Source organism: Mastigoproctus giganteus, chromosome 14 (assembly GCF_048544385.1).
Source record: "Mastigoproctus giganteus isolate SK-2022 chromosome 14, ASM4854438v1, whole genome shotgun sequence".
Classification (NCBI taxonomy): Eukaryota; Metazoa; Arthropoda; class Arachnida; order Uropygi; family Thelyphonidae; genus Mastigoproctus; species Mastigoproctus giganteus.
This window is the reverse complement of record NC_143588.1, coordinates 49,495,343-49,509,829: the sequence shown is the minus strand read 5'-3', so window position 1 is coordinate 49,509,829 and position 14,487 is coordinate 49,495,343. Positions and strand designations below refer to the sequence as shown.

Below are 14,487 nucleotides of genomic sequence, written 5' to 3'. Positions count from 1 at the left end.
TCTGTTGTGACAGGAATATTTTGTCATTTTTTTAATCAGGGAGAAAAAGTGCCTTACTAAAAAGGTCTTACTCCAGCTGGGGGGATAGTTTTAATGGTGTTGTTATTATTTGGTTTTTAGGAGCATTAGCAACTAAGGCCATATTGCTCCGGGGATATGCGGTAGTCATACCCTGGCCTTTCCGCATCCTCCATATTTCATGGATCACAGGCTCGAACCCCAGTCTAATCAAGAAGCGTGTGCTATGCACTGTTGCTGCTGCTCCTGCCCACCTGGCTGCAGAGGCACCTCTTAACGATGTGATTTTATTGCAAATACAAAAGCCATAAATAGTTTAAGCTATGGCTGTACTCTCACAGTGACACAATCTTAGTGAAATACTTTGTACACAGACTAAAAATTGTCCCCACCCATTTTTTTTTTTTAATAGTAACAGTAGTAATGTTTATTTCAGTTTTCAAAAATGGCATCAATTACACCTTTTCTCCATATGTGTTGTATTTGAGCAGAGGAAAGGGCATATTTTCAAAATGAAAGTCTTTCTTCGTGACTGAATTATGACATCATGCAACCATACAGGTTATGAACATTTTTATTTTTAATTATTAATTATTTTTAAATAGCTATTACCACTCTAGATGTGATATCTTACTTTTATAGTGTTTGTAGTATTCTTGTCCAAGAAAAGGATTAATGAAAAATATTTATAAATGCTTATGAATTATAGCTCTCATTTTGGGAATCAGACAGGCCTCTCCACAAACACTATTGCTATAAAAAATATGTGACTGCTAACAGATTAAGGATATTCATTAATTTTGCTAATGATTAAAATGCTCAGTTAAAGCATTCATAGTAAACATCAGACAAATTATAAATGCATGACTCTTCCAAAAGTCAATCAATGGCACATATCACGATCTGGATTTGGATTTTCTGTTATAGTGTAACAGTTTTAACTAATATACCATAAAAGTTCCAAATTACTTTCATTCTGGGCTGTATGTAACATCCATCAGAAGAAAAAATTATTAAAAAAGTCTCCACTAGCACATATAATTGTTTTACATTTTTGTATACTATTACTTCAACCATTATTAAGAGTGAAAAATTTTTGGCATTATTATTATTATTTTTTTTACAAGATCATATTTTTGACATGGCAAATAAAGACAAAACTTACATTTCAACTCTATAAAACTGCTGCTGCTACAATTGTACAGAATATTCTATGCACAATCATTTACAAAATAAAGAATGAATCTACAGTAACAATCTGAATTTCAATGTATTACACTGAAATTAAAATAATATACTAACAATATTCACAGAATGGGCAGTCCTATGTTTGTCTTTCTCTGTTAGAATGGATCACTAGAGTTAAACACCTTGAATTAGCTATTCCAAAATGTATGCAAATTATCTGGAAAGTATCAAACCCAAAAAAAGTTTGAATTTCGATAATAGAGTTTATATTTACACTTAATTTATCATCTTATTTTGTGCCCGTAGCACTATTGGGAGCAAAAATAGCAATTTCTGTCTCTTCTTGAGAAGCATGTTTTTGCCTTCCTCTCCTTTTTACAGCCATCAGTTCCTTTCTTGCTTGTTCACGAATGCGAGCCATTTCTTCTGCCTTTGCAGATCGCTTTGGAGTAGTTGGGTTTGACTTTGATGCACCTTGTGGAACAGTTCTTTTTATCTTTGTTGGCATTTGGACCTGCCAATGTGAGGAAAGGGGGAAAAAAAACAAAAAGAATAAAGAATAATCAACTTTCAATTTATGAAATATTATGTCTAAATGATTTTGAGTTAAAACCGTAAATATGTTAAACTGAGGTACGGACACTAATTCAGTACAAAATTTTTCCGGTATCTTTTAATGGTTTTTCATATTTTAAGTTTAAAAATACTATTCAGTTGGTGAATAACTTGGTTCAGTGGCTCCAACTCAGGTAAAGATTGAAATCAAAAAGTGATTCCTCAGCAGAGTGTATAGGGTGGCCACAACAAAAAAAAAAAAAAAAAAAAATGCTGGAAAGCTCTTGGAATGTTTATCTTGCATGTGTTCATATGGGCGCCTCCATAGCCAGAGGTGGGCAGGAGCAGCAGTGCACACGCTTCTTGATTAGACCGGGGTTCGAGCCTGTGACCACCAAATACGGAGGATGCGGAAAGGTCAGGAAATGACCACCGCATATTCCCAGAGCAATATAGCCTTAGTTGCTAATGCTCCTAAAAACCAAATAACAACAACAGCAAGTGTTCATATGAAAAATGAGCATCATCAAGTTCGGTATATTTTTCTGTTTCAAGACACTGAATAAAAATTTTGTATCTGAATTTCCAAAATATTTCTTTTAACTTTAAATACTGTATTAAAAATTAAAATAAGTAGAGAATAGTAAAACGAATATCTCTCTCTCTCTCTCTCTCACACACACACTTAAATTTTACTATAAGCATCGGAGTTCTTAATATAAGGATAAACCAGATAATAGGCAAGAACTGCATATGCACACAAAGCAATAAAAGAATAACAGCAGATACTTCAACCACAGGACTGATCAGTGATTAAACAAGTACTGAAAAAAAAATTCATTGATTCAATCTATTTATAACAGAATAGGGGAACTTCCACTGCACATCCATAAAACTGTATTCAATATACAGGGTGTCTCAAAAATACATGGCATAACTTCAGGAATGAGTTCCTCATACGTAGACAATAAAAATATTTTATATCAACAGTTCCGAAAATGCTTGGTTTCCAAGTTATTAACGGGAATGTCTTATCTTCCACAGGTGATTTCCTTCATCACAAGGTACTTTTTTTTTTTTTATTTATTAACACACAACTGTATATACATTCTCAAGATACATATTAATCAATTTATATACAAGATTTATATACAGATTTTATATACATACTCTTATATATGCTGTAGTCTTTCTGTACATTTGCTTGTGTGTGTCCTGATATGAAGGGTGGCTCCTAGACATAATCCCATCTCCACCTATTACTCCTGTAAAAGCTCAGAACCTCTGCAAAACATGCCTGAAAAAAGAGTGTTGTCAGGCCATTTCGCCACCAGGGACTAACCAACACCTGGATCAACCATTCTCTGTGTGTGCTGTAATGCACAAATCCCACACCTACCGGAAGTAGTGCTACACTGGTAGGTGCCAGCAATCCCGCCCCCAAGGCTGCCCAAACTTGGAGGCCAGAGAAAAAAGAAAAAAATAAAAAAATAAAAAATTCCAACTAGGAACAACGCATACTTGTGGAAACAAAAGCAACATTATACAATTTTTTTACATGTAAATAGCAAATACATACATACATACACTTAGAATGACATTAACTTAAAAATAACACTTAGAAAAAATTAAGATTAACATTTAGATTAACATTATCTCCACTTAGAGTCCATCCACAAAGGGCACCTCCGTAGCCAGGTGGGAAGGAGCACAGTGCGCAGCACACGCTTCTTGATTAGACCGGGGTTCGAGCCCGTCACCACCAAATACGGAGGATGCGGAAAGGTCAAGGAATGACCACCGCATATCCCAGAGCAATATGGCCTTAGTTGCTAATGCTCCTAAAAAACCAACCAACCAATCAATCAATCAACCAATCAACCATCCACAAATGTAAGCTTGCATTTGGGTATCCAGGAGCGGAAGATCAACTCGCACTGCAAACCAGAAACATCCTATAAAGATGACAGTACACAAATCGTTCTGTCATTAAATGTGTAGCACTTCCCTTAATTGGTATATTGCAATAGATTTCTTAACTCCTGTCTTCTTTTAAAAACTTTGGCTGAGAATTCCTGAAGCAAAGCAAAGATGTCCCACCTCTGAACCAAGAGGTAAATTATTCTCCGTGAGGTTTTGTAACCTATTTAGTAATTCCTGCCTGTCTGAAGTATACAGTCCGCATTCAAGGATGACATGTCTCCAAGATTCAACCTCACCGCACGAACAGTAGGGGTTAGGTTCTAATTCTCTTTCAAATAGTTTGGCCCTTAAGCCATGTCCAGTGATTAAGTAACTCATGGTCATGGTTGGAGCAAACCAAGAAGACACCCCCTGTCCATTGCAAAGCTTATGGCTCGAATGAACCCTCTTGTAATGGTTCCATACTCACTCAAATCCCAACGTTGCTGCCAGCAATTCACAAGATCACCCCACATTCTACGTTTTTCCTCCTTTATGTTGATATTTGGATTAGAGGTGATATTCAGTATTTGTAACGCCCTTCCCTTCTTTAAGTTATATACAATACCTCGGAAAATAATGTGTAAATCCAAGGGGATGGTACCTGCAATAACCTGTAAGGCATTTGTCGACACTGTCCTGGGATCGCGTATAACTGTAAGCAGCACTGTACGTTGCAGGGACAGAAGCTTGTCTTTAGTTGTAACCTTGGTAACAGCCGCAAACCAAATACCAGCACCATAAACTACAATGGGAAGAAATATCGTCTTGTAGTACAATTCCAGAGTTTTTTTGGATAAACCCCATTCCTTGCGGGAAATTCTAACAACTGCAGCTACAAACTTTTTGATTTTTTTCATTGATTTTAGTAACATGTACATGAAACCTGAGACGACCATCTAAAGTTAAACCCAAATACTTGGTGTTCTGTACATATGGAATTTGAGTACCGTATAGGGTTACCTTTGGCAGCCTTCCATAATCGAAGTGGTGTTTAAACACCATGAAATTGGTCTTGGTGACAGAAATCTTTAGTTTATTTAAACCTGCCCATGCCACTAAATTATTCAAAACTGACTGAATTTTTTGTTCGAGAATTTGTCTTCATCCTCCCTGCACTGCCACCACCAGGTCATTTGCATATGCAACTTTGATGAACTCATCGCTATCCTTCGTGAGCCACTGCTCTAGCACTGCATTCCAGAAGAGAGGTCCCAAGACTGAACCCTGAGGGCATCCTCTTGAAACGGTAGTCGTGTATGATAAATGCTTTGCACATACTCTAATTTGTCGATCCTTAAAGTAAGATCTAAGGACTTTGAACAGGTAGTCATAACACTTTGCCAGTTGCAGTGACCTGAGAGCACTCTCCCACCAGAGGGAATTGAAAGCGCCCTCAAAGTCAATAAAAACAGCAAGAACATATTTGCTGTTTGCCTCCTGAATGTAAGTCAGCAAGGTTCAGATTGCGTCCTCAGTGGATCGTCCTTTTTTGAATTCAAACTGGCAATCAGAAGAGAGTTTATGTTCTGTAAATAATTTTAAAATCCTTGGGGCAATCATTCTTTCAAATAATTTGCCAAGATTGGCCTGTATGCTCTAGGGTTTGTTTTTGGCTTTCCCGGTTTATGCAAGATTTTTAGGAGCGCAAGCTTCTATTCAAGAGGGAAAAGCCCTTCTAGCAAGAATTTATTAAATAAGTTTAATAAAGTCTCAGGGAAGAATTCATAAAATTTTTCAATCACTTGATTCTCAATGAGGTCAACGACAGGACATTTTTTTTGGTTCAATTTAGCTGCTGCAGCTCCTAGCTCAAGCATGTTAAAAATTGCAATTTCAGTTGTCCCCTTATATTCCCGATTAATGCGTCTAATTTCTGCTTGGTCAGGGCTGTCTATATACGGCAAGTCTTCCGGAAAGAGGCTACTCACTATCGCTTCGACTGTAGATTCCCAGTCCGAAGTTTCTTGATTCTCTCTAACTACCATATTGTAAATTTCATCACACAAAAATTTATTTCTTGAAAGCTTATAGATTATACCCCAGGGGTCAGCATTTCCTATTTCCTTCACCAGATGTTGCCAACAATTTTGCTTGCTATCAGCAATTGCTTTACAGTACCTCTTCCTCAAGTCTCTGTAATCATTTTTCAAAGCCTGAGTGTCTGCATCTGATAGATGCCTATTCCTTTGGTATGCTTTTCGTGCTTGTTAAGTTTGTTGTCTCAATTCAGCTAGTGCTGAAGATCACCATGGGACAGAAGTTCTTCTTGTCTGTTTTCTTTTCGTCGAGTAGGCCATCGCCTGATATAAATGATATTGAACCAGAAAAACATTCTTTTGCTGTTAAGGTGTTAATGATTACTTTGTCATCTCCATTAAAAATTGTATTCAGATATTCACGAAACTTGGTCCAGTTCACCCTGTCCATCTGAAAACGCCTTAAATCCCTTATTGTTGTATCTACTTGTCTATCCTCCGGTAAAACCGTGAAGGTGATTGCTCGATGGTCACTATTAATTAGATACAGATTGACGTCCAAATCTTACACCCTATCCACCAGATTAATGGAGGTTAAAGTAGCATCTATATTAGATTCTCCATTTGTCGTTGAGAATGTATATGGTTTATTAGGTAAGTTCTTTACACATAGATTATGATCCAAGATCAGATCAACCAACTACTTGCCTCGAGACTCAGAAAAGCTGCTGTTCCAAAGTGTAGACTTAGCGTTGAGATCAGCTGTAATTAGTAAGTTGTTAGCTGAAAATCTGCTACACACCCTGTGAAGTCTGTGTAAGGCTGGCTGAATATCTTCTGAGGGAGGAAAATACTGGGAAACCAGATAAAATGACTAGTCCATGGAGGAAACCAGGATACACACTGTGGTAGCAGAACATTCACTTGAGATAGTTGTTATTACTAGATCACTGTTAAAGATAATTATGGTGGCCTTGGGTCAATCGTCACTTGAGGCAATAATCCTTGCCGAAATTGGATATCCTATAACTTTATACGCTGAACCCCCTACCTGAGAAGAGTAATACGGGTCTTGCAAGCATACAATATCCAACCCCAGATCATCAGCAGCTTTCCTAATCTCGTCCGCTGCGGCACGAGATCTCTGCCCATTAATTTGAATTTTTATTTCACCTTATTGTAGGCTAACACTTCTTGAATCAATTACCGTTGTATTATTCATGTCTGGTTCTTCGGTCTATCAATTCAACAGCTTTAAGATACTCAGGGCATTTATTATCCCTAACCGATTGATTACAATCCCTACCTCTACGTTTACAATTAACGCACTGAGGTGATTCCTCCTTGTGGATACAATCAGCAAAAACATGGCCTCCACCCCCGCAGTGGCCACAAGATACAGCTTTATGGGAACAGAACTGTGCACTGTGACCATATCCCAGACATCTGAAACATTTAATTACAAATCTAAACTTACGAAATCTATGTGACGTAAAACCTAGATAAATTTTGTCACTCTGAATCACATATTCCATAAGCCGTGGGCTGAAACCAATAACCCAATTGGTCACTCTGGTTTCGGTGCTAGAGTTAAATCTGAATGTAATCTCATTCTTAACTTCCTCCTGGCTAAAACCAAAGTCTTTTAAATTTTTATTAATAAAATCCTCCAAAATATCCTCCTTTGAGTAGTCCCTCGGGACACCGTAGATCAAAATTGTAGGATCGGACAATCTGGGTTTTTCCATTGACAATCCTGCTTCTTTTAATGCAGAAGCACTTGAGATCTTCTTGGCATCATCAGGATTTGTTGTCTCTAACAACACACCCTTGTTTCTCAAAAGATGTACATCCTTGATTTTCATGTCCTTGTGATCTTTTTTAAATCACTTCAGTAACTGCCATCCTGACTAGATGCCAGGGACGATTCTGCTGAGGGCCTAAGTATCAGTATGTTTTCGGAATCAGAGACCCCACTTCCGGAATCCATCCTATCTTCACCAGCAATTGATCTGCCAGAAGAAGCCGCCACCTCCACTGAAGAAGTCAGCAATGGAATCTCTGTTATTTCAGGAGTCTGTCTATTTCGCTTTGAACTACCACGAACAGCTTCCGCAAAAGTTTTATGAGGATGTAGACCATATTGGATCTGTATCATCTTGTCCAAAAAGACCTGCTCTGATTTCTAATTCAGATGCTTTGGTCTTAAGTCGTTCATTATCAATTAATGATTGCGGTGGTAATTGCCTCTAGATCCGCCCCCATAGACTATGAATATGGTTAGAGGCAGACTTAGTTATCTTGCTAGAATCCTTTGATAAAAACTCTCCCAGAGCTTTCCTGATTTTGGCAACTGTGGCATATACAATTGAAGCATTCAAAGACCCACCCAGGTCCAATCCCTCTGTTAGAGAAAGATCTTCAGATGAATCTGTTGGAACCGAGTTACTTTCGACAATGACCATCGGAGGCTCAGAAGCCAACGAAACAGAGGGACTCTCCTCCACCACAAAGTTTTTATCTCCTGAATTGGGTAATTCTAGGAGTTTTGGGAGTTTTCTTCCCCCTGCACCCCTTTCTTTTCTTAGATGAATCCGTAGACTGATTCAGAAGAATTCTCAATGCCAATATCTTGTGTCAGTATCCACGTCAGATAAGTGTAGATTAAAAAAAAAAAAAAAAAAAAACAACTACTGTCTATCTTCTTGTTCTAAACTTGTCTTCTCAATCCTAATAGGATACTTACTAGTATCCTAAAGACAGAGTTATGTCAATATGTCTATGTTTGGTATGTATTTACACTTTTCCAGATGGATGGAAAGTGGAAGGGAAGTTCTGAAATCTTCGAAAAGTAGTGTCTAGATCTCGGTCCCTAATAGCCTTAGGGTGCCAATTAAAAATTCTTGAAATTAAGTATTTTTCTTAAGATCCTCAACTACCAAAAACGGGGTCCCTAGGACCCCGTTGGAATGAGCAGAAACCTGAAAAACAAGATGCAGGATATTTCAGAGACTGCTGGCAGTCATTGCCGTACAAGTAAACACATGGGTTGTGTTAGGGTAGCTAAGAATAGAAACAGGTGCATGTATACTTGCATGTACACCAATGCTAGGAGTTTAGTAAATAAATTTGATGAATTTGAGGTATTGCTCAAAACATCAAAGGCAGATATTGTTGGGATATCAGAGCCGTGGTGTCACACAGATATAAGGGATGCAGAACTGGAATTTGGGGAGTACAACGTCTACAGAAAGGATAGACAGGATAATGAAGGGAGGAGGGGTTATGCTATTAGTTAAGAAACACACAAAATCCAAGGAAGTGATGCCAGTCAACATCGCTGAGCAGTGCAGTGTCAAGTCAGTTTGGTGTGACATAAACATTGGGAGATCAAAATTGAGAGTAGGAGTGTGCTATAGGCCTAATGACTCTGATGAGTATAATAAGAAACTGTACAGGAAAATAGAGTGGGCCAATAAATCAGAGAGTCTTATAATGGGGGATTTTAATTTCCCAGATATTGACTGGAATTTGGGGGCTGGTCACTCACACACTAGCAAGGCTAGTGTGTGAGTGGATTTATTGGATGATTGTTTTCTACATCAGTTCGGGAGGCAACTAGAGGGAGTAATACTCTTGATTTGATTATCAGTACTGATTCTTCATGCATTAAGAATCTGCAGATAAATGAACCACTAGGTGGCAGTGATCACAGTGTGCTGAAGTGGGATTTACTCAAAGAGGTAACTACCATTAGGGGTAAAGGGAAGGGTTATTGCTTTCGTAAAGGCGACTACGATAGACTGAGACACTATTTAAATTCTATACAGTGGGACAAACTGATGATGCTACCAACAGCAAATTCAAAATGGGAAGCATTCAAAGAACTTATCTTGGAAGCTACTAGGCTTTACATACCAGTTAAGAAATATTGTTCAAGGTTTAGGCCTAAACGGATGTTAGATGAACTAATGAGACATATGGCAGAGAAGAAAAATGCATGGTATACATACAAATTAACACGTGGCACAGAAGCCTATGATAGAAACAAGTTGATCTGTAACCAAGTTACAAAGGAGGTTATGCAGGCGAAGGCAGATTAAGAGAAATCTTTGGCAAGGGATGCAAAGAAAAACAGCAAAGAGTTCTATACTTATGTAAACTCTAGAAGGAAGGGGATGAATCAGATTGGTCCACTTGATATCGATGGGTCAGCTGTTGATGATCCTGTTCAGGTAGCTAACAAACTAAATGAATATTTTGCATCGACATTCACACATGAGGAGTTATTCAGCGAGGTGAATGCCAGAGGTGTATTCAACTCTGGCAGTAAGCTAGAGAATCTTGTAATAACTGAGAGTAAAGTGGAGGAGAAATTGTTGAAGATAAACACAAGAAAGGCACCCGGTGGATGGGATCTATCCAGATATATTAAAGGAGGCAGCAAAGGAAGTAAGCAAACACTTAGCCATAATTATGAGAGCTTCCATGGACTCAGGGGAGGTACCCACAGACTGGAGATGTGCAAATGTAACCCCAATTCACAAATGAGGATCAAAGGCTGACACAAGTAATTATAGACCTGTGAGTTTAACTTTTGTTCCAGGAAAATTAATGGAGGCACTGGTTAAAAAAGCACTGCAGGATCATCTAGACAAGACTTCAGTTATAGCTCAGACACAGAATGGTTTTGTTAAGGGGAAGTCTTGCCTGACCAATTTGATTGGATACTATGATGCAGTCACAAAAGAACTGGATGCAGGGAATAACTTTGATATTATATACTTGGATCTTAGAAAGGCTTTTGATACTGTTGCACATGGAAGACTGCTGCACAAATTGGAGCAGTGTGACGTTGGAGGCAAATTGCTGCTATCAATAAAGGGGTGGTTGAGGGGGAGAAGACAGAGAGTGGTAATCAATGGACACTGCTCATCGTGGACTAATGTTATTAGTGGAGTCCCTCAGGGTTCAGTGTTGGGTCCATTATTGTTTCCTGTATTTATAAATGATATTGATGATGGTATATCAAGCTTAATGTCCAAGTTTGCAGACGATATGAAGGTTGGCAGGGTTGTCAAGGACACTACTGACACTATGTTGCTGCAACAGGATCTGGAAAGGTTGAGCAGATGGGCTGAGAGGTGGCAAATGAAGTTTAACATTGACAAATGTAAAGTACTATATATGGGAAACAGCAACCCCAGAGCAACATATCAACTCTGTGGTACTACACTGACAGTGGTAGAGAATGAAAGGGAACTGGGGGTGGTTGTGCAGGCAGATATGAAGTTCTCTGAGCAGTGCAGATGGGCTGCAAGAGTAGCTAATGGTGTATTGTCAATGATATATAGGAATTTTTCTAACAGGGATAAGGTGGTGATCATTCCCTTGTATAAGGCAATGGTAAGGCCACACCTAGAGTACTGTATACAGGTCTGGAGGCCTCATTTCAAAGCCTCGAAGAAAGGCTTAAGTTTTGCAAATTACAGTGTCTGGAGACTAGGCACCAGCAAGGTGATCTGATAGAGGTGTATAAAGCCTTGAATGGTTTGAGCATGCTCACTGCTGATGGGATTCTTCCTCTTGCTCAGAATAATCACCTGAGAGGGCATAAATTGAAATTGAGGAAAGACAGATGTAGGATAAACGTGCGGAAATTTGCCTTTAGCCAGCGAGGGGGTTGGTTGGTGGAACAGACTTCCATCCCTTGTTGTGGAAGTTGATAGCCTAAATAAGTTTAAGGCTCAGGTGGACAGGTATTTCGAACAAACAGAGGGGTGAAGTGGAAGTGGGGTTTTTTTTGGCTGATGCTGCATAAGCTTGCTTTCTTGCATCAAATGCCTCCACTAATGTTAATACATGAGGAGAAATATCAACTTTAAGATTGAAAAATGATAGCCCAAACAAGCCCACAATGTTATCCAACAGAAAGCTTAAGTAAACTAATGAACGTATGGTATTGTCAAAATACTGCGATGGTGCTAGTAAATGTTTTCCGTCTCCATGACTAACTTCAAAAAATGGAATATTTGAAGTCACCATTATCACCCATACAAAGTCTATGGGATAATGGTATCTCTATGGGAGATTTCAGGTATATATGTATAAGCACTATGCAATGCAATGTACAACTATGAAATCAATTACTCAGTTTGTAATATAATCTCAAGGTACTGGCAGAATATGGTGGTTTTCCATTCCAACCATGCACTCAAATCACGAGCAAGCGGATATGTAATTTATGTACGGTTTGACGGACGGCAATGCTCTGGAAGCTTGTCATTTGCACCACGAAAGGTTCCCAGAACGAAGATGTCCAGACAGGAAAACGTTTGAAGGTATCCATCGCCGCCTTTGTGAACATGGGACCTTTACACCTCATGCTGCCAACAGAGGATGACCAAGATCTACGACTCCTGAAGTAGAGAAGGAGATTTTGGATGTTGTGCATGCCTCTCCTGAAATCAGCACACACAGAATAGCAATGCAACTGGCTGTTCAACGTTCGACTATTTGGAGAGTGTTGTGAGAACACCAACTGTATCCATGGCATCTGGAATGGGTACAGGCCTTGTCACCAGCAGATTACCCTGCGCAAGTAACGTTCTGCCAGTGGTTCTTGCAGCAGCAGTGTGGTACAACTCCTCACTTTCCTGCCTTAGTGATATTCATAGATGAAGCACAGTTCACATTAACAAAATCCAAAACTTTCACAATCGGCACGTATGGGGCTGAGGAAAACCCACATGCAATTCTTCCATCACATCACCAACAGCGGTTCAGCTTCAACAACTGGGCGGGTGTTTTTGGTGATTAGTTATTTGGGCCCCATGTACTTCCAAACAAACTCACAGGGCAGGCATACAGAAACTTTTGGGAAAACAACATGCCTGATTTCTTGGACAACATGCCACTGATCATTCTTCAACAAGCACACTTTGTGCACGATGGCACTTCCATACATTTCAGCCACCTAGCCTGCAATTACCTGAATCGAAGGTTTCCTGGTCGGTGGATAGGTAAAGGTTGACCAACTGCCTGGCCTCCATGCTCACTGATTTAAACCCACTAGATTTCTTCTTGTGGGGCCATTTAAAGTCACTGGTGTATTCGACTCCGGTAGCTGATGTGGAAACTCTACGCAATCGAATTGTGGCTGGTTTTTTTTTTTTAGGAGCATTAGCAACTAAGGCCATATTGCTCCGGGATATGCGGTGGTCATTCCCTGACCTCCCGCATCCTCCGTATTTGGTGGTGACGGGCTCGAACCCCGGTCTAATCAAGAAGTGTGTGCTACGCACTGCTGCTCCTTCCCACCTGGCTACGGAGGCGCCATCTCAAATTGTGGCAGGTTGTGAGACAATACAAAACATGCCTGGAATTTGGCATCGTCTTTGCAAGTCCATGAGACGTCGATGTGAGGCCTGTATTCAGGCAGAAGGTCAACATTTTGAACAATTACTATAGGTGATGTGAAGAGTTAAGTGTCATAAACAGACCTTCAAAACTCGGAAATCAAGCATTTCTGGAAGTTTTGCCGTGTATGTTTGAGACACCCTGCATATTACTATTGAATGGTCAGTGCTTTTGCTCCATGTTTTGTTTGTAGTGAACTGTTGAAGTTGACAACTGGCATCGTTTTGATTTTATCGCAAATTGTGAATCAACCTTCACAATGAGTTGCCGAGGTATTGCACTGCTTGGAATAAGTAACGCTTCACCAGTGGAGAAGACTAATGTTACCGCCAAGAATAAGTAACATTAGTCTTCTGCACTGGTGAAGTGTTGTTTATTTTTACTTATCATTTTTGAGATTTCTAAACAAAACAAAAAAAAAAAAAAAACACATTACTATAAAAAAAAATTCCACCGAATCATTCCTGACTTAAATAACAAAAGAAAATTTTTCTTTTTGGAATAATATGGAGCACAGTGGGGGTTGCAGGGTAATAGGTTCATCTCCCAATCACGACTTATAATGCTGCTTATTTACGACTTGTAAAATATCTGTTTATACCTATTCTATTTATTATTTGAATTTTATGGTTTCCAGTGGATTCTCCCCCACTACTTTGGAGCTTGAAGTGTCCCGATTAATACAATCCTGGTAAATCAAGAGTTTGCTTTTATACATATATACAGCAGACTCTCGATTTACCGGGACACTTGCAGACTCCAAATTAAAAAAAAAAAAAATCATAATATGTATAAATAGATGTTTTGCAAGTCGTAAATAAGCGACAAGAAGCAGCATTCGTTCGGAGATTAATGTACCTATTACCTTGCAAACCCCACTGTCACTAAAAAAACAAGAGAGAGAGAAAACGAGAGAAGAAATGTTTAGTTTGTTTTAGTGCGTCACATCGATTGTTGTGTTCCGTTGCACCACAAAAAGACAAATTTTCTTTCATTATTTATGTCAGAGATGTCGAATATATTTTTTGTTTAGAAATTGCAAAAATGATAGATAAACGCAAGAGAGTTGCACTTTCAATTAAACAAAAACTTGAAATTATTCAAAAACGGTGCATCCATTAAATCTTTAATGAACCATTATAATGTAGGTGACCAAACCATACACAACATCGTAAAAAATAAAGGGTAGTATTAGATTTAAAATCGACACTGCAAAAAACAATGGATGTGGTAAGTTTTTTATCTATCGCCATATTTTTTACATAGGTTGCTGAACATTTTTTGATACAGTAAGTTCCGACTTATGCAACTACGGATTTACATAAATTTTTTTTCACTTTTTTTTTTTTTTTTTTTTTTTTTTTTT

General features: G+C 38.7%; 1 protein-coding gene across 6 annotated transcripts in view; it reads right to left on the bottom strand.

Annotated features, from left to right (window-relative positions):
• Positions 1-695: 695 nt before the first annotated feature.
• LOC150075131 (uncharacterized) overlaps positions 696-14,487 on the bottom strand; it is a 215,691-nt gene continuing 201,899 nt past the window's right edge. For 3 of the 6 annotated variants that reach the window (XM_090388846.1, XM_090388847.1, XM_090388848.1), the window contains one exon: positions 703-1,720. In XM_090388846.1, coding sequence (XP_090244972.1) covers positions 1,496-1,720 — 225 coding nt within the window. In that variant the 3' untranslated portion in view covers positions 703-1,495. Of the gene's footprint in view, positions 1,721-14,487 lie in introns of all 6 variants that reach the window. The other 3 variants (XM_090388844.1, XM_090388843.1, XM_090388845.1) reach the window with 3 other exon arrangements.